This window comes from Phocoena phocoena, chromosome 6 (genome assembly GCF_963924675.1).
Source record: "Phocoena phocoena chromosome 6, mPhoPho1.1, whole genome shotgun sequence".
In the NCBI taxonomy this organism is placed as follows: domain Eukaryota; kingdom Metazoa; phylum Chordata; class Mammalia; order Artiodactyla; family Phocoenidae; genus Phocoena; species Phocoena phocoena.
The window spans coordinates 78,677,353-78,702,313 of record NC_089224.1 but is presented as its reverse complement, the minus strand read 5'-3'; the positions used below and the strand labels follow the sequence as shown (position 1 = coordinate 78,702,313).

General features: G+C 49.3%; 2 protein-coding genes across 3 annotated transcripts; one reads left to right on the top strand and one right to left on the bottom strand.

Moving 5' to 3' along the window:
- The first annotated feature begins 246 nt into the window (after nt 1–246).
- On the top strand, nt 247–6,841 carry CD72 (CD72 molecule). The gene is made up of 7 exons (XM_065879911.1): nt 247–328; nt 438–545; nt 1,132–1,203; nt 1,810–1,899; nt 2,238–2,573; nt 5,090–5,279; nt 6,697–6,841. Exons 1-7 carry the CDS (start codon nt 247–249, stop codon nt 6,839–6,841), a joined length of 1,023 nt encoding a protein of 340 aa, XP_065735983.1.
- A 549-nt stretch (nt 6,842–7,390) lies between these two features.
- Nucleotides 7,391–12,077, bottom strand: TESK1 (testis associated actin remodelling kinase 1). Of its 2 annotated transcripts, XM_065879077.1 has the most exons (10): nt 11,495–12,077; nt 11,249–11,370; nt 11,070–11,118; nt 10,389–10,535; nt 9,970–10,052; nt 9,713–9,803; nt 9,383–9,466; nt 9,142–9,231; nt 8,894–9,008; nt 7,391–8,555 (listed from the first exon to the last, which is right to left on the bottom strand). In XM_065879077.1, the coding sequence occupies exons 1-10, from the start codon at nt 11,711–11,713 to the stop codon at nt 7,669–7,671; spliced, it is 1,887 nt and encodes a 628-aa protein (XP_065735149.1). In that variant the 5' UTR covers nt 11,714–12,077; the 3' UTR covers nt 7,391–7,668. The 2 variants fall into 2 exon arrangements, with proteins under 2 accessions (XP_065735149.1, XP_065735150.1); XM_065879078.1 differs by lacking the exons at nt 9,970–10,052; nt 11,070–11,118; nt 11,249–11,370; nt 11,495–12,077 and having other exon boundaries at nt 7,669–8,555; nt 10,389–10,528.
- Between the last annotated feature and the right edge of the window lie 12,884 nt (nt 12,078–24,961).

Genomic DNA, 24,961 nt, shown 5'->3' with positions numbered 1-24,961 from the left:
GTTCCCCTCCCCTGCCCCTCTGGCCGGGGCTCAGGGATGCCGTCTGCATCACTGAACCCATCTGTCTGAGACTGGGTCACATCTTCCTCTTTTGTGACTGGAAGTTACAGGGCAAAGCGCTAAGCTGTGCAGTCACGGAGGAAACACAGAGCCTAAGAGTGTGAAGGGACAGAGGGGAGAGTGGCAAGAAAGCCTGGAGCTGGTGGAAGAGGAGGGAGGCGAGTGGGAGCAGAGGTGCTCAGGACCATGGCTGAGGCCATCACCTATGCAGACCTGCGATTTGTGAAGGCTCCCCTGAAGAAGAGCATCTCCAGCCGCCTAGGACAAGGTAAGGGTGGATAAGGTGTCTCCTTGATTCTGCATCTCCATCCTCCTTGAAGACCCCACTCCCACCCCAGAGACCCCAATCCTGACGCCACCTTTTCTCTCCTCTCCAGACCCAGAGGCTGATGAAGACGGAGAACTCACCTATGAGAATGTTCAAGTGCCCCCAGGCCCGGGAGGACCCTCAAGCTTGGCTTCCGCTGGATTAGGGGACAAAGCAGGTCTGGAGAGCGCAGGGGATGTGTGTTTATGGGGGACTGTGTCTTGCGCTGGGGAGTCCACAGCATTCTTGGGAGGACAATACCCTTGGAGAAAGGCTGGGGATTCTCAGGAAGAGAATGAGCACCAATTATGGGAGCTAAGGAAGAATAAAGCTCCCAGGGGGTAAGGTGGAGATCCCGGTGGGGAGCTAGGGCTCCACGGAGGGATCAGGGCAGCCCTGTTGGGGAGCTGAGCGCGCGTGGGAAATGGGGAGTCCCGGGAGAGAGAAGAGAGGGGAGGGGGGAGAGCATTCCCGGGGAGAGGGTTTTGGCAGACAGATGGGGGCCTCCAGAGTAAAAGATAAAGGGAGACCCAGGAGGGCGATAGAGGGTCCCCAGGGAAAGGATAAGGTAAGACCCAGGAGGGACACGAGAGTCCCAGGGGAGATACGGAACTCCGGAGAGCGCTAAGGGTGTCCCAGAGCAGTGGCAGAAGGCACCTTAGGACAGACTGGGGTCTCGGCGCGGTGGAGGGGGTGAGTAGGCTGGGGAGAAAGGGTATTTCCTGGCTTTCCCACCTTCAAACTGGAGTCGATCCCTTCCGCAGGGGTCCAGTCGGAGCAGCCAACTGCCGCCTGGAGCCGCGTGACGTCACCAGCTGCCGGGCGGATTCTCGCCTGTAAGTACCCGGTCCTCCCCGACCCGCGCGCGCCACCCGCTGCCCTGCTCGTCTCGGGCCAGCGAGTGGGGGCGGGGCGCGGCCTCGGGCTGGGCAGCCCTCCCCCACTAGGCCCCCCGGGGTGGTCGCGGAGTCAGGTGCTGGCACCGGTCCCCGCGGGAGGTGGTGCTGGGCCACGCGGTGTGCAGGTCTGGCCCACGGATTGAACCTGGGGCGCAGCCCTCCGGTCAGCCCGGGCAGCCCCGTGACACCCTCCCCTGCCGCTTTCACCCTCATCCTTAGAGAGATCTTTCCGACGCATCGACCCAGACCCCTTCCCCCTTACTATGGTCCCCATTCACGTACCCGCTTCTCCGGTCTCCGTCTGAGATTTAGTTCCCCGTCCTACCAGGTAGTGCCCCTCAGTCGTTACCGGTAACAATCCCCAGCCCTTATTCGGGAACACCTTACCTCCTCCACCTGCGGAAACTCTGCCAGACAGAAACCACCACGCATGCTCCAAGTCCTCTGCGGGATGCTCTTTCCCGTGAATCTCCTCCACCCACACCCCCTCAGTCTATCAACTTTCGTGGGGCTCACTGCCCCCCAACCCACTGTCTCCCTAAGGCCAAGCATCCTACATGCAGTACCTCCTCCTGGGCCTGCTCCTCACCTGCCTGCTGTTAGGGGTGGCTGCCATCTGCCTGGGAGTGCACTGTGAGTATGGCTGCCCCCCATTTCCCATTTCCCCCAGACAACGTTCTCCCCCACTCTCCCCAACAGCTGCCCTGCCCCAGCAGGGCCCGGAATCACTACCACCACATCCTCAGCTTTCGTCTGGCTTCCAGCCGGGTCTGTTTCAGAGTGCCGTGACTTCCTAAATTGTCCTCACCTTATCCAGTACCTCCTTAAGCTTCAGGCAGTCAGATCTTATATTCCATTCCAGCCTGTTATGCAGAAAGTTGCAAGAAGCAGCAAAAGGACTGATGCTGAAGCCTCAGGGCACCAGAGCATGGCTGAAGATGTCCTCCAAATCTCTCTTTATGGCCAAACAGATTTCCAGGTGTCTCAGCAGCTCCAGCAGATGAACAGGGTTCTGGAAGCCACTAACAGCACCCTGAGGCAGCAGCTGCGCCAAAAGATAACCAAGCTGGGGCAGAGGGAAGAGGATTTGCAGGGGTCCAGGATGGAGCTGGCCCAGAGTCAGGAAAGACTACAGGTGGAACAGAAGGTTGGCCAGGCTACCAAAGAGCAGTTGCAGGCCTGCCAGTCAGATGGGGAGAAGACAAAAGAGGCCTTGAGAAATAAGGAGACACAAAGGATGAACTTGGAGCAGAGGCTGAGCAGCGTGCAGGACACACTAAAGCCCTTCTTCACATGCCCCTCACCAGGTATCTGCTCTGGGAAAGGGGAGATGGTAGGACCTGCCATGAAGGATGGATTGAAGTGAGGGGTCTATCTATCTATTAAGCCTGAACTGAGTTGTTCAGGAAAGGGGTAATGAGCCAGAGTGCTGGCTGACATGACCTGTGCAGCCTGGGCCAACAGGGCAAAGGATCTAGCTGCATACTGGTTTTAGGGAGGGCTCACCCAGCTCTAAGGCTGACCCTGTAGGGGAGAAGAGGGTGGTAGCCAGCAGTGCAAATGACACTGTCCAGAGCAGCAAACTCAGGGCTCACCTGGCTTGACGTCAGTGTCAAGGATCTGGGAACCCCCTGAATTTGGATGTGAAATTGATTGTTCGCATGTTTTTCTAAAAAGGGGACCTGTAGCTTTAATTAATTCTCTCTACATCTGAGATTCCCCAAAAGATTAAGAATTACTGATGGATGAGGTACAGTCTGGGGCTGGGGCAAGGCAGCTGAAGCTCTCGTAATGAGGTGGGCAGGGATGTTGTAGGACAGGGAATTAGGGTGGAATGCTCATCCCTTTTGAAAGGAGGAGTCCAGCCCGTGTGTGGGGATGAGGGAGGGGGACACATAGAAGGTCTGCCAAAGTTGGCTGAGGTTGAGGCAGGGTCCCCAGCCCAAGGGGACTGGAATATCCATGGACTGGTTGTCTAGAGGTTAGGCTCTGTCTAGCTCAGGGGCATCTGGCTACTCCCCCAAGGCTTAAAACAGAGAGGTTATGTACAGACACCCCCAGCCCTCATTTCTTTAACCTTCTCATTCTCTACAAGCCTCAGTTCCATGACAGTGCTGCCCCCTCCTTCCCCACAGCTGAACCCTAGACCTCAGCATCCCAAACTGCTCTTCCGCTGAAAGGATGGCTTTGGGTCTTCGCTCTGACCACAACTGGCCCTCTATAGGCTTTCCACACACTTCTTCTTCAACCTCACGGAGGCCTCCAACCTGCTGGCTCCCCTGTTTCCTCCCTTCCCATCAGCCATCACCTGTCTTCACTTCTCTCTCTACCCATCTTGGATTTGGGGGCCTGCCACCCCACTCACTCTTTGACTCCATTGTCCTGGATGAATGCACATGCCTGCACCCAGGGGTGACAAGCTGTGCAGTCATTCTGCTTGGTGCCACAAATCTCTAGTCTCAACTTCAGCTGGGGCCCCAGCACTGCCTGCCTTGGCAAATCTGCAGTGGTCGGCTGGCTCTCTGTACCCTACTACCCTCTCTCTCACTCTCAGCAGATGCCCTCCTCTGTCAGAGAGGAACACCCTCTATTTTTGATCAACAAGTCTATATATCCATTTGCATTTTTCCCCATCTTCATGTCTTGCAAGGATAACTGCAACAGCTTACTGAATGTTTTTCCTAAACATCCCCCCTCCAAATCCACTTTTCATGTTGCAGCCAGAGTAATTCTTTAAAAACAAAAATCTGACCATGTCATCCCAGTTAAGATCATGTCATTTCACTTAATTAATTACATCAAAAGTTATGGAATACATACTATATGTCTAGCACTGTACCCAGGCACTTGGGATGCAACCAGAGTACAAAATGCTTCAGTGTAAAACCCTACATTGACTTTCTCTTGCTCATAATATAAAAATTAAAAAATCCTCAACCTGGCCTCCAAGGCCCCTGCCTACCTTTCAGCATGCTGCTTGTCCCCTCGCCCTTGTCCATTTGGCCACACTGACTTCTTTTTATTCCTTTAAGTTGCTGTTAGACAGTAACCTAAGGTGGTAGCTGGGTGGGGATGAGAAAACGTAGACAGAAGAGAGGGAGCTGGAGGAGAAGGAATGGCTTTTGAGTGATGGAGGTAGGACAGATGGGACGAAGCAACGGAGGGAGGTGGGTTGGGATCAGGAGCATAGACTGGGGTGCGGGATGTTAAAGAAAGAGGAGGTTTATTTCTGACAGATAGTCAGGAAAAGAGGAACAGAGAAGAGACAAATTTTGAGGTGGAGAGGAGGAAAATGGAGAGAATTCACACGTCAAGTGTCTGAATTTCAGCAAAGCAGGCAGCAAGGTTGTCTACTTGTGGAAGAGTGGAGGGGAAGATGGTGGCTAGCCGCTTGAGGAGTGTGGGAAAGTTTGAATATGCAGTGAGAAATGCTTTAGGGAGCCAATGAGATGAATGGGAGGCCTATTGAACACTTGTTTTTCGGGGGCCCAGGTGAAGTTAGCCAAAATGGGGGAGTAAACGGCAATTGTTCAGAAATTGGGGATAGTACCACCAGTCCTTTTCAAATAAGCCTCCTATATTTTAAGGAGTAAAGTTGTTGAATGTTAAAGGATTTTACTAAGTATGCACAGATATGGCATTTCCAGGGGAGGCAAGAAAGAAAGATTGCAAAGATTAAGGACCAGAAGTCAGTGAAGGCACTGAGGTTCGACCCCAGGGAACATTGTTAGCAACCAGATTGCTGAGTATTTGCTTTCATCCCAAGTGTTGAGATCTCCCTCTTGGGTCTGGGCAGTGCTGTCACACTCTTTCTGCTTTTTAGATTCCTGCTGTCCCTTGGGATGGATACCGAATGAGAGGAGTTGCTTTTACATCTCAATTACTAAGAGAACTTGGGAGGACAGCCAAAGCCATTGTAAATCTCTGTCCTCTGAACTGGCCAAAATCAGCGAGTCTTCTTATTTATATGGAGTAAGAAAACCCCTATTCAAAGACGGTATGGGTATTGTTGGGTAAAGGGACACGTCATCAATCAGGGATGGCAGTGCACACAGGGCGTGCGTCCCTTTTCCATGCAGCTTCTCAGCACAGTGCTCCAGATGGCCCTATTAACTGACTAGGGTTGGCGTGAGAGTTGAAACTTAGCGAGCCTTCTTTACGTTAACCTGTTTTTCATCTCAGCTTTCTGGTCAGCTCTGGGCTGCTGAACAGGTTCTTTGACTCTCATGGCCTCTCAGGCAGACAGGTTCCATACCTGGTGGGCTGGATTGTAGGGGTTCCTCGTGACCAGGACAGCCCACAGAATGACTCTTCTTCGAAGGCTGGCAGAAATTCTTACCCAGCGTGTGTGTGTGCGTGCGCGTGCGCGCATGCACGCATGTGAACTGAAGGGTCAGCCTGCATCTGCAGGGTGGTACTTGAAGGATGCGGGGATGGTCACCGATGAGCCGATGTCACGCACCAAGGTCGGGCACGGTCCTCTTGCCAAGGCTCATAGCCTCTCTAGTGTTCATTTTCTTCCATCAGCCAGGTGCCCTCCTCCCGACACCCCCTCCCTCCTCCTATTCCAATATTTCCCATCACTCCTCACACACCTCGGGTCTCTCCGAATCTCCCTTCAGACTTATTATGCCAGAAGCTTACGTAAGGTGTTGGAACAAGGTGGTTCAGCTGAATCATACTGGATTGACTTCAGAAATTTCTGGCGGGGGAGTGATGGTACAAGATACAATTGGTAAGTTTGTTAGGACTTTTGGGCAACAAAAATCCTCTATAATCCCTTCATAAAGGCACAGTAATGAGATCTCCCTCCAGGTCCTACTCTCAAAACTTTTTCACAAATCAATGTTATAATTGCCCATTTGTCCACTTCTTCTATTTGATTAATAACAGGCAGGCTTGCTTTCTATTCTATCCCCAGTACCTAGCCATCCCCGGCACGTGATTAAAAAAAAAAAAATTACCAGTTTGGGACCTATGTCATCTTTCTCTCAGGGGGATAACTTGAAGATTTAGCTAGGGCTTCACAGCTGATAAAGAACCCCGGCCTTCTAACTTCTCAGCCCAGACAAGGCTACCCAAACTGAGGTTGTACTTTTTTAGTCAAGGCCACTTGGTATACCAGAGTTGCCCCAGGGAAGTGAGAAAGGAAGCAATGGGGTAACTTTGAGAATCAACCCCAGGGACCCTGAAACAGGGTAGTTACCTAACTGGAGTTTCCATCTTTAGGACCTTGGGTGACTTTTTTCCCTCCCTGGTCCTCTAGCCTCTTCGGGTTGGGGTCCAGACACCCGTACCTGAACCATCCCACACACGGCTTTAGGTAGGCAGGGTGTTAGGACTTGGGTTAGGTTTGTGCAGGGCAAGAGAAGGGAGGATGGGATAGGAGGGGGCCAGAACTTATCCCAGTGCTACATCACCACCCTTTAGGTTTTATAGTCAAAGGCAAAGATGTACCAAGGTAGATGGCGAGAGGCAGCCAATTCTGAAGGCAGAGGACTGTGATTCTTCTCTTCCCTCCATCTGTGAGCTGGAAGCTTTCAGGTATCCAGATGCGGACCCCTCTTTCCACTGAGCTGGGTAAGTGTCGGGGATGGGACTGAGGCGTGGGAGTCTGGGGGCAGAGGGTCTCAGGGCAGGGGCCCAGAGGCCAGGGGGAAAACTTGTTCCTGTAAGTGACAGCCATGTCCACAGCCTCCAGGCTGTGCTTATGTAAGAGGGTGCTGGGCAGGGGAGGCTGGCTATGTGGCTGTCCAGGGAGCTGGGGAGGAGATGGGGTGAGCTGGATGAGGGTTCTTAGGGACAGTCAACTGTGGAGCTCCCTGATGCTTTAATCCTCCAGATACTCACGCCAACAAGAGCCTAAGCTGTAGCCTGCAGGTCCTAAGATCCACCACCCTCCAGCGTGTCCTCACTCTGCCTGGACAGTGCCTGGCCAAGGGCTGATCCATGCCCAACATTTCTAGGCAAGCCTGCTGCCAATAGAGATCCTGTCCCAGAAGCTGGACTGTTCCCAGGGAAAGTGTGAAGCAGCTTCTAGAAGAGATTTTGGCCTCCCCCAAAACCTCCCATAGTGGAATGGGTGGGGAGGGCGCACGGGCTGAGCGGATAGGGGCAGCCCGGAGCCAGCCAGGCAGTTTTATTGAAATATTTTTAAATAATTTGCACGTGTTAGTCTCGTGTGTCGGCAACGCTTTGTCTGGTTCAGTGATCCCCACGGGAGAGCAAGCTCAGGGGATGCAAAGGAAACGTTCTGTTCCTCACGTCCATGCCGAGGTTCCCCTCTACAGGGAGAAGAGCTGCTCAGCCCATCCGGGGCTGGCACAGTCCAGCATGTGCGCTCTGTCCTCACAGGGCATCCTGAAGGCCAAGGGTGGAGGCCGGAGACCACAGGCCCCACTGCTAAGAGCGTGCCCCAGGCAGCTGCAGGCTGGTTGTGGGTGGCTTGGCATGGTGCCCCCGGTGGCAGAGGAGACTGCCCGCCTCGCAGTTCAGGTTGCGGTAGCGGGCCACAGCTGGTGTGGGGCGGGGGCACATGGACAGGAAGCCAAAGCTGAAGGGGCTGAGGCAGCAGCCAGGGCAGGGCAGCCCCTCCTCGGACTCCCGGGGGGCTGACGGGGGCGGCGAGGGTTCTGTCCGCTCCAGGGCTGCTGCACGGGGCAGGCTATGCTGGGCCCGGTTCCAGGGCTCCCCAGCCCAGCCTTGTGGGGAGTTCACCACCACGGCTGGGGGGTTGTTGTTAAGGGGGGCTCCTGATCTAGGGGACCAGGGCTGGGAGGCTGAGGAACAAGTGCTGATGAAATTGTCTGTGGCCACGGCCAGGGGCAGCTGGGGAGCTGGTCCCGGGGCTTCTGGCTCAGGGCTACTGCCCTCACACTCCATCTTCTCTTCAGCCGAGGGGCCCACAGCAGGAGGGCCAGGACCTGGCAGTGCTGTTTCCATACGTCGGGGAAGTTCAGGGGATGATGGTAGTGAGCGGCAGCGGCGGGCAGGTGTCCCAGGCTGGGCCAAGGTCTCTGGAGTGGTCACCAAGGGCAGCTGGGTGGAGGGCACTGGTGATGGTGGTACAAGGGGTAAGGGGGCAACTGGCTTGCTGGGTGTGTCCAGGAGCTTGATCTTGCCACCTCTGAGGTCTTCCCGTAGTGAAAAGGGGTTGACTCGAGTCAGATTGTCCCCCCAGTTGGGGAGCGATTCTGGCGATGGGGGCAGGAAGAGGTCTGACCGGCTTCGGGAGAGCCGAGGGTCTGGCCTGGGAAGTGTGGCAGAGGGGCCCCCTCTTGGAACAGACCCTGTAGACAGAGAAGTCTGTGGTCACTGTTCTCAGCATTGATCATAGTTCCCTGAGGGTCTCATTATTCACCAGGAGGCTGGTGGGACTAGAGCTGAGAAAAGGGCATCCCACAGGGTGCTTTGGAAAGGGGGAGATGTCCCCTCCAGCCCCCTTTACCTCTTCTTTCCTTGTTCCCCTCCCTCAGGCTCTAGAATTAGAAAACTATCTTCTCTGAGATGGCCTCTCACCCCACTCCCGCCCCCAGGCTCCTCAACTAATAAAAACACTTGGTCTCCCCGGATGATTCTGAGTTCTAAGGAAGAGAGAGGCAAAAGGACCCCAGTTGTGCTCACTTACCCTGACTGTGTGCCAGGGGAGCCCTGAGGAGGGGGGCTGGCTCAGGCAGCTGCTCCAGGATCCATTCCAGGTGCTGGGTGATTTCAGTGAAGGGAGCACGAGTGCTAGGTTCCATCTGATGGGGAGAGACGGGCAGCTTCACTCAGTGCTCCAGAAGAGGGTCCCTGAGTTTCCTCCTGTCATCTGGGCCGGCTGGCCTTGTCAGATGGTGGGTGGGGGTGGGGGCAGGGAGGGAGTGAGGCTCTTACACTGCAGCAGTGGATGGCCAGGAGCAGGAAGGGCAGTGGGCAGTCATCCCCTACCAGGGTTCGGAAAGCAGGCACATCCAGGCCGAAGTCCTGTGGGGACAGAGAGGAGGAGCCTCCAAGTCAGCCTTCCTCAAGTTCTCCTCCTGTCCCCCAGTCAGGACCTCAACCTCCAGGGAACCCTCCCTGGTTATGATGTGCCTAGTCTGGAGTTCCTCCTTTTAAACCTGGACGCATCATTCACCTCAGTACGGGGTAGGTAGTCAGGGTCCGCAGGTACTCGTGCGATGAGCTCACAGAGGACAATCCCAAAGGCAAAGACGTCGGCCTAGGGGTAGGAGCGAGTGTCAGGGGGAGGCATTGACAGTTTCATGTAAGAATTTTGTCAGAATACGTCAGAATTTGGGGGAGTCTTGACAGTTTTCATGTGTTGGAAGGGGTGTGAGGGGTAAAGGGGATCTTGGGGGTCTTCTGAATATCTGGTAGGGTTGCTGAGGAACTTGGGATGGAGCCTTATAAGAGTATCTCAAGGGTCTCTGGAAGGCCTTGGGGATCTGAAGGGTTGATATCTTACCTTCTCATCATACAGCTCACCCCGCAACACCTCTGGAGCCATCCAGTATGGGGAACCCACCACAGCCAACGGCTCTTTCCTTGCCCCTTCCCTGCAGGGGCAGGGGCAGAGTGGTCAGGAACATCCTACTCAGACACCCTCCCCAAACAAAAGGGGATGAGGTCAGCCCCCTCGCTACCCCAAGGGAAATGTCCCTGTGGGCTTCACTTAGATAAGGGGCATCTGGGAGATTTAGGGGGATGGGGCATTCACCTCACCTATACACAGGAATCTTTTCAGCCAGCCCAAAGTCGCCCACAACAGCTGTGAAGCCTCGGTCTTCCCGCCGGATCAGACAGTTCTGACATATACATATAGCATCCCCACATACCCATTACCTTCTGTTCTCTGATCTCCCAAAATGCACCCCAAGGACCTGTCACTCCAGAATAACCCCAACCCTCGCTGATATCCCAGTTTTCCAACACACACCAATCTTGCAACACCATCCGTCACTCCAAACACAGCATGGTACCCAGTCCCTCAGAGCACTCCCCTCACCCCAGTCCCCCATTCTCCAGTGTCTTGCTGCCCCAACATCCTAATGCTGTCTATTATCCGCATTCCAATACCCACAGGCTAGTTACAATCTAATCTCAAATCCCCTTTCATGCCTCCACCCACCTGGCCAGCCTACCTTGGATGTGAGGTCTCGGTGGAATACACCTTTGGCATGCAGGTACCGCAGGCCACGGGCGATGTCCAAAGCCAGGCGGAGCCTGACAGGCCAGGATAGGGGTTCGGGGGAGCTGAGCAGCTGTTCCAGGGTCCCCCCATTCATATACTGGGACATAGGGGTAGGAGAAGGGGAATGGATATCAAAGTTTCAGTCTGTCCTCTAGGTCTCCCATTTATAAGCCTGGGGACACTCAGGAGGATCACAAAAGTCAAGAGGGTGAGTCTGTGCCCTAGGGTCCCCCATTCATATCCTAAGGCTAGCATGTCCCACACAGGTGCACCTATTTAAATTTAAATTATTAAGTTTAAATAAAATTAAACATTCCGTTCCTGTCACACTAGCCACATTTCCAGTGCTCCTTAGCCACATGTGGCTAGTGGCTATGGTTTTGGACAGCACAGCTACAGAACATTTTTATCACTGCAGAAAGATCTGTTGGACAGCACCCTTCTAAAGGATAAAAAGGACTGGCACCAGCTGAGGCCTTTTATATGTGGTTTGCCTGAAGGGAAGTTCAGGGAAGCCTCCCCCGGGTCCTGTTGCCTCTCATTACTCCTCTGTAGATGCACCAGGCCGCTGACTCTCTCTCCCCTTGGTGGTGGTTGTGGTGGAGTCCCCCCCTTCCTGGCCCATCCTCACCTCTGTAAGAGCGTGCAGCTGCCCTTGGTGCACACAGACCCCCATGAACCTGGAAGAGGATGGGAAAGATAGCAGTGTAGGCTGTAAGCGCCCCGGTCGCTCCACAGTTCCCACTTTTCCCGCGGGATCTTTCCCCTATCCCCCAGCAAGCTTCCCAGCAAGCGGCTGGGGCCGCTCACCTTAGAATGTTGGGGTGCCGGAGCCGGTTCATCAGCTGCACCTCCCGCAGCGTGTTTCCCCGGTTACTGGGGAGCCTGTTCATTTTCAGCACCATGACTTGCCCTGACTGTCGGTGCCGAACCTGGGGGCAGCAGGGGATGGCGAGTCCCGCGCAGGTCGGGCGGGTCGCCAGGGTCCGGGCCCCCTAGTTTCAGCCTGGCGTCGAAGTCTCGGTCCCGCCCCTCTGCCCTCTCTGCTGGTCTTACCTTGTAGACCTCAGAGAAGAAGCCGGCCCCGATCTTCTCGGCGCAGTGGAAATCATCCACGCGCGCCAGGCTGGACACGGCGCTGCGGAGAGCCCGGTAGGAGGAGGGGCGGCCCCGGCCCGGGCCTCCGCCCGCGCCCGCGGGCCCCGGAGGACCCTCCCCCGGCGCCTCTCCGGGCCCGGGCCCTGGGCCCCGTAGTGGGGGCCGTTCCCCGGCCATGGCCGGGCCCCCAGCCCGGGGCCTGCCTCACATGGCAGGGTCCCCGGGGCCCGGGCAGGCCGCGCTCGCCATGGGAGCGGGCCCAGCCCGATCAGGGGCGCAGGGGCTCCCGCTCCCTCTCCCGCTCCCGCCCAGGAGAATGGAAGATACGCCGAAGACCCTGGGCCCGCCCCCGCCGCGCCGGCTTGCTGGGCCCGGGTGGACGCCGCTCCGCTCCGCTCCTTGCAGGGCCTGGGACAGGGCCTGGGCCTGGGCCGGGCGGTGGCGGTGGCGCTCCCGGGCGCCGGCGGGCAGGCGGGCGGGCTCCCCACAGGCGGAGGCGGGCGGGCGAGCGGGCGGGCGGGCGGGCGTCGGCTGCTCAGCTTCGCCGCTGGGGCTCAGGCTCCGCGGCCTGCCGGGGCGGGGCTGAGCCGGGCCTCTGCTTAACTCCTTCGAGCCCGGCCTCCGGGCAGCGGCCACGCCCCCTCAGGTGCGCACCCCGCTACCCGAAGCCGGGACGCCCTAGGCGAGTGGGTCTGCGACGTCGGGGTCAAATAAGTTCAGGCCTGAGCTGAATAACTGAAGGGAATTCAGGGCTGATTATGCGTACGCGCAGCTCAAATGTCTTTTAGCTGCCCTGGGAATCCTTTCTCCCCTCCCTCCCTCAGGTCACTGTCGGTTGAGGGTCTGGCTCCGGAAGCCGCCAGATTCCTGGGCTCCAAGGACCGGCAGGGCAGAAAAGTAGACCACTCTGGCCCAGCTACAGTCGGAGGTAGCCCAGCAACCTACCCGCCTTCTCAGCCTCTGCCCTGGCCCAGCCTGTCCATTTCCCAGTTCTCGACCTTTACACCTTAAACCTCTGGACTCCCTGACACTTTCTACCTTCTCGGGCGGTTGTGATGCCCCGGAGCTGTAGTGAGCCCTTGGTCAGCCCATTCCGGGTGTGGCCCCGACTCCTTCTCACTCCATCCCGCCTCCCTTGAAAAAAGTTCAGATTCCAGAGCCTCTGTCAAGCGACCACCCAGCCTGTACCTTACTCTTACTATTTCGTCCAAATGCCCCCTCTCTCAAAAGAGAAGCCTCCACCTGTAGGGAAGCCCCTCTTTGCGCAAGATCCCACCCCTTGGCAAAACCCCGCCCCTCAAGGAGCCGTTCCCCTCGGAGACCCCTCTCTTTTTCAGTGAGACCTCTCCTCAGTATGGCACTGCCACCATCAGTGTGTACCAGAATCCCTCAGGGCGACACCACTCCTTTGTGTGTTCCTCCTACCCAGTGAGACCCCACCTCTCAGAGTGACTCCACCAGTAATTGTGACCCCTCCTCTCGACGTGAGCCCGCCCCTCAGTGTGACCCCTCTAGGCAGGTACCGCCCGCATCACGTAGGAATCGGGTCTGCCCCCTCAGGCGGGAGGAGGACCTGCAACCAGCCTCTAAAGCGGTGCGGGCTCCTGAGTGCGCACGCAACGTTTCAGGACCCTGTGCGCTCGCCGTACCCAACGCTTTCGGTTCTCCGCTGGCTCCTCCCCCCGGTCATCGGTGGAATAGCCAATCATCGTCGGGGATGGGTGACGTCACTCGATCCCGGCGACTGGGCTGGGTCTAGCGGTGGTGGGCGTCGGTGAGCCGCTTGCCACCTAGCGGCGGCGTGGAGGGAGGCAGGTGGGCCTCGGGAGTCAAACGGGCTGCCACAGAGCTTGAGGGAGCGAGGCTGAGTTCTTTTCAAGTATTCTAAAGTACGATATTTCTATTTCTGTGGTAAGCTAAAAGGAAAATTAATTGCACAGTCCGCGTCTGTGTGGGTGACCGCCTTCTGACAGAGTCCTGTCCCATGTTTGTAGAGAGTTAGAGTCTCAGCAAAACAAGCTCATTCGTCACATTAAGTGTTAGCATCTACAACTATGTAATTTGTAAGTTTGTTTTCTATAGTCGTATAAGATCTGTAAACACTAGGAATTTATGCCTCCTTTTGCTTAAGTAATAGAATAATTTAATCGACTCGTGTCTGACCCTTTACCCAAGTTTGAGAATATCTATAGCTGGTAATAGTAATTCTAAGCAGAGGAGCCAGGTTCCTGTTTTAGACAGATTATTGTGGTTGTATGGAGGCAGGGAGACTAATTAGGAAAGAGGTGCTGACAGTGCTTCTGGTGAGGAGAGGATGAGGACTGAACTAGGATAGGGATAATGGGGAAGGGGAGGAGGAAACAATCACCTAGAATGGGAAGACTTGATTAAGCAGTATCCAAAGTCAGTCAGACCTGTAAAGAGAAAGAGCATCAGCCAGGATAATTTTAAAGTTTCTAGCTTAGATGACTGAGTATCAACTGAGATAAAGAATCCAGGAGGAGGAAAGATTGGGGGTGGGGGAGGTAGGTGATTGCCGTGAACTAAGGGGTGATGTGATGATAAAGGAAACTGAAGGTGGTTGCCATTATCCAAGTAGGGAAGGAGAGATAGGCTGACAATGGACTTCTAGGGAACACCAACAGTATTAAAGTGTGGGTGGATGAAGTCCATGAAGGAGACACAAGAAACATGCTGAAATATAGGAGGAGAATTTTTTTTTTGAGAGTGTGTAAAATTCTTTATTTAGAACAATAAAGCATAAGTGTTTATAATGTAATTTCAAATTCAAACCTGTGTATGAAAGGGTCAGGATTTTACCTGTTTTAAGAAGTACACATACGGTACACACATACACATCACATTTTACAACCTTTTTTATTTAACTAAAGTCATAATAAAACTGTTTAGAATAGAGTTGACATATATTTACATTACAATATGCAAACTCCAGTCTATGACTGAACTAGCAATATATCTGTGCATCCATCTGAATGTCTGAATACTTTTCAAGTCCACTGATTTAAAAAATAGTGGCGGGACTTCCCCGGTGGTCCAGTGGTAAAGAATGCGCCTTGCAATGCAGGGGACGCAGGTTCCATCCCTGGTCAGGGAACTAAGATCCCACATCTACAAGTACTGAGCCCATGTGCCCTGGAGCCCGTGCGCCACAACTAGAGAGAGAAAAACCTGCACGCCACAAGTAGAGAGAAGCCCATGCATCTCAGCGAAGAGCCCACACTGCAATGAAAGATCCCGCACGCCTCAATGAAGATCCTGCGTGCCTCAACGAAGACCTGACACAGCCAAAACAAAAAACAAAACAAAAAAACACTGGTGGCAAGTGGAATCTAAGGAATGGAGAGTTTAGGAAAAGTGGAATAATGAACAGTATTAAATAGTGCAGAGGGGCGTGCTAAGATGAGTTTTAAATGTTCCTTGAGTAAGGCTACTTGAAGATCCTTTTGTTTTTTCAAATTTTTTATGATGGAAAATGTCAAACGCGAAAAAAAGAAGAACACATAAACAATGAACCCTTATTTACCTTGGGTAAGACCATTTTGTTGGAGACCCATTGTTCAAAATCACCCATGCCTCAGTTATACTGTTGCCATAAGTGACCAGGCCGAGGTGAAAGTATCTGCTTTTATGTACCTTCTATGCCAGTGATCCTCCAATAATCAATTCGTGGGCAATCTTGTTTCATCTATACTCCTGCTCTTTCCCCCCACCCAGTTATTTGGTGCATATTTCTGACATTATATCATTTCATCAATAAATATTTCAGTGTGTTACCTCTAAAAGATAAGGTTTCTTCTTTAAAACAAAATCACAGTACCATGTCACACCTAAAAAAATAATCCCTTAATATCATCCAGTATCTAGTTGTTCATATTTCCCCTGTTGAATTATACTTGTTAGTTTTAAAAAATTGTTAAGTTGAATCAAAATCTAAATAAGGTCCATGCTTTGAAGCTGATATGTTTGTTACATCTTTAACTCCATCCACTATCTTTTTTGCCTTTTTTTTTTTTTTTTAAAGAAACCAGGGCATTTGTCCTGTAGAGTTTCTCTGAGTCTGAATTTTGCTGAGCTTCTAGTGTGATTTAGCATTTCTTCAGTCCCCTGTATTTCCAGTAAATTGGTAGTTAGGGACAATTAGGTTTATATTTGATTATTTTGGCAAAACTAATTTGTAGGTGGTTTAACACTTTTATCATGAGGTATACAGTGGTGGTCTTTTTATGATGTTAGTAACTGATGATGATCATTGTCTAGACCAGAGTTTGTCAAATGTGGCACTATTGACATTTTGGACTGGATAAATTCTTTATAGTAGGGGGCTGTCCTGTGCATTGTAGGGATGTTTAGCAGCATCTCTGGCCTCTAGCCACTGGATGTCAGTAGCAACTCTCGCATTTGCGATGACCAAAAATGTCTCTAGACATTGTCCGTTGTCCCCCTGGGGGCAAAATTGTCCCTGATTGAGAACCACTGGTCTAGGTTCATTAATATAGGAATTCAAAAATAACATTCTCATTCTGTCCTTCCTTCTTTATTAGGTAGAATACCTCTACAAAGAGAAACTTATCCACGTTAAATATTTGTTACTCAGAGATATATTTTATGTGGGAAAGGCAAGAAAAATGCTTAATTGTTTCCCTTTTATATTACCAGCTTCTCAAGTAGTGAGTTGGTTCTGTAGCATCCTCCAACAGTGACCAATGAGGTTTGCTTTTTTTTTTTTTTTTTTTGCGGTACGCGGGCCTCTCACTGTTGTGGCCTCTCCCGCTGCAGAGCACAGCCTCCGAACGCGCAGGCTCAGTGGCCATGGCTCATGAGCCCAGCCGCTCCACGGCATGTGGGATCTTCCCGGACCAGGGCACGAACCCGTGTCCCCTGCATCGGCAGGCAGACTCTCAACCACTGCGCCACCAGGGAAGCCCGAGGTTTGCTTTTTTTAGTACCATCATGAACTCATAATTTAACACATATATGATGTGCCTCAATCATTGGCAATTAAAAAATTCATTTTTGATTCTTAAATTGTCCTTTTTTGGCCACTGGACACTTATTCAAGTTGGCTCCTGAGTCCTTTTGACATGACCTTTAAGAAACCCTCCCTTAAGGTTTCTTGGATTTGATATAATAAAATGTTCCAGGCTCATTTTGTGCATTCCTAGACCGGAGCTGGTATCAGCTATTTTTTCCAATGATTCATGGTCCTTTCAGTTGGAAATGGTATTTAGAGACCACAATATGGGTACTAGGGATATAAAGTTATTTAACCTTAGGAAGAGCAGTTAAATGAATATATTGATAACGTATTCTTTTCAAAACGTCCCCTTCACCATATCTTTTTTTTTTTTAATTTATTTATGTTATTTATTTATTTATTTTTGGCTGCATTGGGTCTTCATTGCTGCGCATGGGCTTTCTCTAGCTGCGGTGAACGGGGGCTACTTTTTGTTGCAGTGCGCAGGCTTCTCATTGTGGTGGCTTCTCTTGTTGCGGAGCACGGGCTCTAGGCACACGGGCTTCAGTAGTTGTGGCATGTGGGCTCAGTAGTTGTGGCACATGGGCTTAGTTGCTCCGCGGCATGTGGGATCTTCCCAGACTCGAACCCTTGTCCCCTGCATTGGCAGGAGGATTCTCAACCACTGCGCCACCAGGGAAGTCCTAACTTCAAGGCTTTAAATTCTATTTATACCCTAATGACTCCCATTTTTCTCCACCTCAACCTCTCTTCTGAACTCTAGACTCCTGTATTCAATTGCTTATTCATGGATATCTAGTTGGCTTTTCAAATTCAATGGGTACAAAACAGAGCTCTTGAATCCTCCCCCTCTTCCCCAGCTTTTCTCTAAGGTTTCCCCATCTCAATAAATGCAGCCTATTAGGTACCCAGGCAAGACAATTTAGAGTTATCCTTGATTCCTCTCATTCTCTCTATCCTATGTCCAGCCCATCAGTAATTTGTGTATGTTCTACGTTTGAAATCTATCCGTAACCTGACCACTTCTGACATTTCCACTGCCTCTAACCCAATCTAAGCCACCACTGTCTCTTGCCTGGGTTGTTGCAATAGCCTCCTTTATAGTCTCTCTGCTATGCCTTTGTCTCCTTGCAGCCTATTCTCTACACAGTAGCCCGAATACCCTTTTAAAGGGTGAGTTGAATCATTTTGTCATTCTGCTCAAAACCTGTCACCTCACTGAGAATCAAATCCAAAATCATTCCTATAGTTTTCTAATATTTATACCTTTGCTTTCTATTCCTTTGCTTAAGACCGTCAATACAATGTTGAGTGAAGTAGTGGTAGTAGACACTCGTGCTTGTTCCTGATCTTTAAAAGAATGCTTTTAATGTTTCACTATTCAGTTTTATGTTAACTGTAGGGATTTTTTTGTAGCTACCAATACCAATTAGCTATTATCACAGAAGTGCCATGTAACTAGCCATGTCAAAACTCAGTGGCATACGCTTGCAGCTGCATGGATGGACCTAGAGATTATCATACTAAGTGAAGTAAGTCAGAAAGAGAAAGACATATGATATCACTTATATGTGGAATCTAAAAAATGACACAAATGAACTTATCTACGAAACAGAAACAGACTCACAGATATAGAGAACAGACTTGTGGTTGCCAAGGGGAGTCGGGGGAAGGAAGGATTGGGAGTTTGGGGTTAGCAGATGCAAACTATTATATATAGAATGGATAAACAAAAAGGTCCTACTGTATAGCACAGGGAACTATATTCAATATCTTGTGATGAGCCATAATGGAAAGGAGTATGAAAAAGAATATATATATATATATATGTATAACTAAGTCACTTTGCTATAGAGCAGAAATTAACACAACATTGTAAATCAACTACAGTAAAATTAAAAAAAAAACTCAGTGGCATAAAACAGTTATTTATTCTCAGAAATCTGTGGTTTGGCCGGGGTCAGCATTCTGAACTAGGATTGGCCACATGGTTTAGCTGTGCTCCATCTGTCTCTCACTCCTCCTGGGACCAGCAGGATAGCCTAGGCATGTTCTTGCCGTGTTGATGGAAGAAGAGCAAGACAGGAGCAGTTTTGCAACTGCTCTTCATGTCTTTGGGTCACATCATGTCTATCAACATTCCAATGGCCAAAGCAAGCCATATGGCCAAGCCCAAAGTATACCATCTATAGAGGTGGTGGTAGGAAGGGGAAAAAGATTTCTAAGCAATGGTACATTATATTCACTGTCTAATGTTAAACCAACTTTGCATTTATAGAATAAACCCAGCTTGATCTATCCTTCCTTCCCCCTTCCATCCTTCCTCCCTCTCTCCTAACATCCCTCCCTCCCTGCCTTCCTTTCTTTCTCTCTTTTTTTTTACATTATTAGATTTGGGTTGCTTTTCTTTGCATTTTGCAATTTTATTTAAAAATTTTTTATATAAATTTATTTACTTATTTTTTGGCTGCGTTGGGTCTTTGTTGCTGCACGTGGGCTTTCTCTAGTTGCGGCGAGCAGGGGCTACTCTTTGTTGTGGTGCGCAGGCTTCTCATTGTGGTGGCTTCTCTTGTTGCAGAACACAGGCTCTAGGTGTGAGGGCTGCAGTAGTTATGGCACGCGGGCTCTAGAGCACAGGCTCAGTAGTTGTGGCACACGGGCTTAGTTACTTCGCGGCTTGTGGGATCTCCCTACACCAGGGCTCAAACCCATGTCCCCTGCATTGGCAGGCAGATTCTTAACCGCTGCGCCACCAGGCAAGTCCCTATAATTTTATTTTTTAAGCAGCTTTATATTGAGATATAATTCACCCATTTAAAGTTTATAATTCAGTGGTTTTTATTATATTCAGAGTTGTGCAAATATCACCACAATCAATTCTAGAATATTTTCATCACCAAGGAGAAACCTCATGTCCATTAGCAGTCAATCTCTGTATCCACACCCACCACCACCCAAAACTCCCTTACCTCCAGCCCTAGGTGCCATGAATTCACTTTCTGATTTTATAGATTTGCCTCTTCTGGACATTTCATGTATGGAGTCATACAATATATGGTCTCTTTTATCTTGCTTTTACTTAGTGTAATGTTTTCAAGGTTCATGCATGTTATAGCATGTAGCAGTACTTCATTCTTTTTTCATTTCTGAATAATATTCCACTGTATGAATATACCATGTTTATTTATCTACTCATCAGTTGATGGTCATTTGGGTTGTTTCTACTTTTTGGCTATTATTAATGACGCTCCTATGAACAATCATGTACACGTTTTTTGTGTGGACCTATGTTTTCATTGTCTCATGTCTTTTTTGTTTTGTTTTGTTCCTCTGTTCCTTCTTTACTGCCTTCTTTTGGTTTAAATAAATATATTTTTTAGCATACCATTCTAGTTTTCCTGTTTTTTAAACATATATTTTAATTACATTCTTAGTAGTTGCTCTAGGGATTACAATTTAGTCAAATTATTGAAAGACAAACGCACAATGACCTATACCATATATAGTTGATTTGCTTTAGATAATCTTCTGAAGAACACCTATTCTGCCATAATGCTGGAAGCGCAAGTCCTCCAATGTGTCATCTAACCAGTAATGCTGGCTAATATGAAAGCTATTAATATTTGAATGTATTTTTCATTTAATAAGCCATCTGATAATACTCTTATTAGTTCTTGCTGTTTTTCGGTTACTTCTCTGGGTTTTGTAGTTAAGCAAGTAAACTTTTTCTTCCTTTCCAACATTTATGTCTTATTACAATGAGACTTTGGTATCTGAGGGGGGAAGGGGGAGGGGGTTGGGGGGTTAGGGGGTTGGTTCCAGGACCTGCCAGAGATATCAAAATTCGAGGATGCTTAAGTCCCATAGTCCACCCTCCATATCCGCAGTTCTGCACCATTAATTCAACCAACCACTTATCTGTAGTACTGTAATATTTATTGAAATAAAAAAGGTCCATGTGTAAGTGGACCTGTGCAGTTCAAACTTACATTGTTCAAGGGTAACTGTACTTATTTTTGTTTCATGCGCTGTCTAGACCATATGTAGAACAATGTTGAATAATAAAGGTGATAGTGCAGTCTTGTCTTGGTTCTGACGTTTTTAAGATTGCCTAAAGTGAAGGATTATCAACTCTACACGCTAGCATCCATCTTATGCCCAGGGCAAACATAGCTAATCCTTAGCACTTTTTCCTGCTAAGCCATGACCCTATTTCAGAAACCTCACAGTAACATTCCCATAAGTGACTACAGTTAATTGGATTTAGTACAACGCATAAGACCCGTTTGCCAATCCTGGCTCTGGCTTCTCTCTTTGATGTAGTTTGATATTGGTTGTTCATTTCAAGTATTCTTTATCATGTTTATATTCCTGGTTTACTAAAAATCCTTTAAAAAATAACAAATGGATATTTAATTTTATGAAAGATTTCTTCAGCATCTGTCAGGGTGATCAAATGGCTTTTATTTCCTTTGGTTTATTCATGTTAATTACATTAATAGAAACAGAGTTTCTATTTTAATCACTGTTGCAGTCCTGAAATACATCCTACTAGTTTTAATGAATGTTATTCCTTTACAATATTGCTAGATTTGTTTAGCTTATATTATGCGCCAGACACCTGTGCTTGATGCTGGGGCTACAACTGTGAACAAGATAGACAAGGTATCTGCCCTTATTGAGCTGTCAACTCAGGGGTGACAAAGAGCAGGACATTTGCCAGCATTCCCCTCATTCTGAACCTCTGGCAGAAATCACTAAAGATATGCTGTCTTGCAGAGCCTTGGGAGGTCTCAGAAAGTGGGCTGTGATCATTTAGTGGTAACTATTACTGGAGTCAAGGAAAGAAGACCATGATGGCAAGCATCTTGCTACGTGCTATTCCTGGCTTGATGTTTCATTTAGATTTTTCATCTGTTGTAAGACTTGTATGAGGTTTGTTAGGTCTTGAATTAAATTCATACTAATTTTGTAAATTAAGTGTAGTGTGGGTCTTCTGGTAGGTGGCAACTATTTGACCGCTTTTTCAATTTCTTCTATGGTTGTTATTTTATTTTCAGATATTCTGTATCACTTGGGTTGATTTTGATTTATATTTTCCTACACAATTTTAATCTCAGTGAGATTTTCTGGTTTAGTTATATAGAGTTTCAGCTAGTATTCTTCTTTTTTTTTTTTTGCAGTACGCGGGCCTCTCACTGTTGTGGCCTCTCGCGTTGCGGAGCACAGGCTCCGGACGCGCAGGCTCAGCGGCCATGGCTCACGGGCCCAGCCGCTCCGCGGCATGTGGGATCTTCCCGGACCGGGGCACGAACCCGTGTCCCCTGCATCAGCAGGCGGACTCTCAACTACTGCGGCACCAGGGAAGCCCCAGCTAGTATTCTTTTATAATTAAACAAATTCCTGTGTGTCTGTGGTTTTAGCCACTTCCTCAAGGCATTAGGGGGATTGTGTAGTGTTTTTTCTTTTGGCTATCTGTGCCAGTAGTTTGCTTATTTTGTTGTCTTTTTTAAAAAATCAGTTCTTGGGCTTCCCTGGTGGCGCAGTGGTTGAGAGTCTGCCTGACAATGCAGGGGACACGAGTTCATGCCCGGGTCCGGGAAGATCCCACATGCCGCAGAGCTGCTGGGTCCGTGAACCATGGCTGCTGAGCCTGCGCATCCTGCGTGTCCGGAGCCTGTGCTCCGCAACGGGAGAGGCCACAACGGTGAGAGGCCCGCGTACCGCAAAACAAAACAAAACAAAAAACAGTTTTTATAGTAATAATTTCAATGGTTCTCCTATTTTCTGATGTATTGGTTTCTACTGTCAGCTTCATAAATTTTTCCTGTTTTCCTTAGCTTATGAGCTTCCTCTTCTTCTAGCTTCTTGAGTTGACTGCTTAGTTATTAGCTAGTTCAGTTAGTTGGTTTTAGACCTGTTTACCAGGCTAGTTTGTGTGCAGCCTGTTCTACTGAAGCCATCATGGTCAGCACCACATGACCTTCTGCCCTCTCTGGCACAGCTAGTTGTTAAGTGTAGCCTATTCATCTGCTGTGAGGCCAGGCTTGAGAGAGATGAGCGTGGTATAAATATTAGTGCTCATCCTGCTTCTCCTTCCTTCCTGGGCACATGGAAGCTTCTCTGAGCTGCAAAATAATGGTAAATTGGTGAATCCATGTAAAGGTCATATTTTTATTGCAATTTATCTATAGGTTGATATTTTTTTCAAATAAAAAAGTTTAAAAAAAGTATACCAGGGCACTAATTTCCAGAATAACCTGGATAGGGCCTGGAATAAATATTTTATAAAATCACTGTAGGTAATTCTGAAGCACATCCCTGCTTAAGAATCAGTTGTAGAGATGTTGGGGAAGAGGAGTTTGTTTCCTGATGGGCCACATGCACACCGGAGTTATGATGTGGCAGACACATCCATTTGGGAAGGGGAGAGAATGGGGAGGGGGCAGAAGAGAGGAGACGTGAGGAGAGGGAGAGGGAAAGAAGGGAGAGAAGGAGGGAGGGAGGGAGAAGAAGAGAGAGAATGAGAGCATAAGAAAGAGAGAGAGGGCTTCCCTGGTGAAGCAGTGGTTGAGAGTCCGCCTGCCGATGTAGGGGACACGGGTTCGTGCCCCGGTCCGGGAAGATCCCACATGCCGCGGAGCTGCTAGGTCCGTGAGCCATGGCCGCTGAGCCTGCGCGTCCAGAGCCTGTGCTCCGCAACGGGAGAGGCCACAACAGTGAGAGGCCCGCGTACGGCAAAAAAAAAAAAAAAAAAAAAAAAAAGAGAGAGAGATTGAGCAGATGTGCAGAGGAAAGCACATGGCCTCAAGGAGAAAAGAGTGAAAATAACTGCCTTAGCTCCTGTTAGCTTTCAAGTTCTCAATTTCAGTTTCCATGAGGCCTGGCTATAAAGCAGGCTATACAGTCCTTTCCTTGGACACTGATGAAATCTAATTCATCCTTAAGATAACCTCTCTTCCTCTGTACTTGCTATACTTGGGCCAGCAGAAGTAGACATTTGTTTCTTGTAACAAAAATAGCTCCTACTGGAACACTTGTTTAATGATAATTTTGACAGTTTATTAGGTACCAATAACTATTCTGTGTTACATATACCATTTAAATTAATCCTTACAGTATTACCATTCTCATTTCATAGATGAGGGAAAAAGAGATTCAGAGAGGTTTACTAATTTACCTAAGATTGTACAGTTAGTTAAGTGATGGATCTAGGATTAAGTCTATGTCCTTAGTCGTGATGCCAGTATACACTTGAGACTAAAAATTGCCCAACATTTAGACAATTTTTAAAAGCCCTCTTGGGGCAAAGAAAAGAAGAGTGATTATACACCATTTTTTAGAAATAAATGAGAATTCAATCAAAGTTGAATTTAGAGGCAATTGGGGTTTTTTGTTTGCTTGGTTAACCTAATTTTTGTTTTTTATTTACAGGTTTGTTGTGTTTGTGTGAGAAAATGTGGTTTATTTGTGCTTGTTGGGATTTTTGAGATTTTTCTTTGTGGCCTATTATAAAGTCAGTTGTTTTTGTTTAAATCTACATTGTGGTGTTTATACTGATTTTCTCTGTAGCTCTCACTCCTCTTTAAAATTGTAAAATCACTGAGGTCAAGAATTATATCTTATTCATCTATTCATCTCTGTAGTGACCAGAAGGTAATTACCTAGCTGAGATGGTTAATGAAAGTTAGTGGAGGGACTTGGCTGGTGGCGCAGTGGTTAAGAATCTGCCTGGCAATGCAGGGGACACGGGTTTGAGCCCTGGTCTGAGAAGATCCCAAATGCTGTGAGCAACTAAGCCCGTGCACCACAACTACTGAGCCTGTGCTCTAGAGTCCGTGAGCCTAGAGCCCCTGCTCCGCAACAAGAGAAGCCACTGCAATGAGAAGCCCGCGCACAGCAACGAAGAATAGCCCCCGCTTGCCGCAACTAGAGAAAGCCCGCAGCACAGCAATGAAGACCCAATGAAGCCAAAAATAAATAAGTAATAAATTTATTTAAAAAACCCCAAAAAACTGGTGCTGTGGATTTGAAGAATGTTATACGTGTAAAAACGCCAGAAAGAGATTCTGCCATTTCCTTTGCTTTGATCCATCCTCTATGCTCAGAGCAGTGATATCCAGATAGTGGCCTGTTTTCAGGAAAATTTATAAGTTGAATAAGGCTCATTTGGAGCTGCATCCTAGGAGGCACATGCACATTTTTTTTTTTTTTTTTTTTTTTGCGGTACGCGGGCCTCTCACTGTTGTGGCCTCTCCCGTTGCGGAGCACAGGCTCTGGTCGCGCAGGCTCAGCGGCCATGGCTCACGGGCCTAGCCGCTCAGCGGCATGTGGGATCTTCCCGGACCAGGGCACGAACCCGTGTCCCCTGCATCGGCAGGTGGACTCTCAACCACCGAGCCACCAGGGAAGCCCTACACATGCACATT

What these genes read in the sequence shown, in the direction of transcription:
- TESK1 (XM_065879077.1), bottom strand. Translation starts at nt 11,713, where the DNA reads ATGGCCGGGGAACGGCCCCCACTACGGGGCCCAGGGCCCGGGCCCGGA. An exon ending in TCTTCTCTGAGGTCTACAAG is followed by an intron (nt 11,371 to 11,494) that starts GTAAGACCAGCA and finishes TGCTGCCCCCAG; the next exon opens with GTTCGGCACCGACAGTCAGG. An exon ending in CGGCACCCCAACATTCTAAG is followed by an intron (nt 11,119 to 11,248) that starts GTGAGCGGCCCC and finishes ATCCTCTTCCAG; the next exon opens with GTTCATGGGGGTCTGTGTGC.
- CD72 (XM_065879911.1), top strand. Translation starts at nt 247, where the DNA reads ATGGCTGAGGCCATCACCTATGCAGACCTGCGATTTGTGAAGGCTCCC. An exon ending in TGGATTAGGGGACAAAGCAG is followed by an intron (nt 546 to 1,131) that starts GTCTGGAGAGCG and finishes TCCCTTCCGCAG; the next exon opens with GGGTCCAGTCGGAGCAGCCA. An exon ending in GACGGTATGGGTATTGTTGG is followed by an intron (nt 5,280 to 6,696) that starts GTAAAGGGACAC and finishes ACCACCCTTTAG; the next exon opens with GTTTTATAGTCAAAGGCAAA.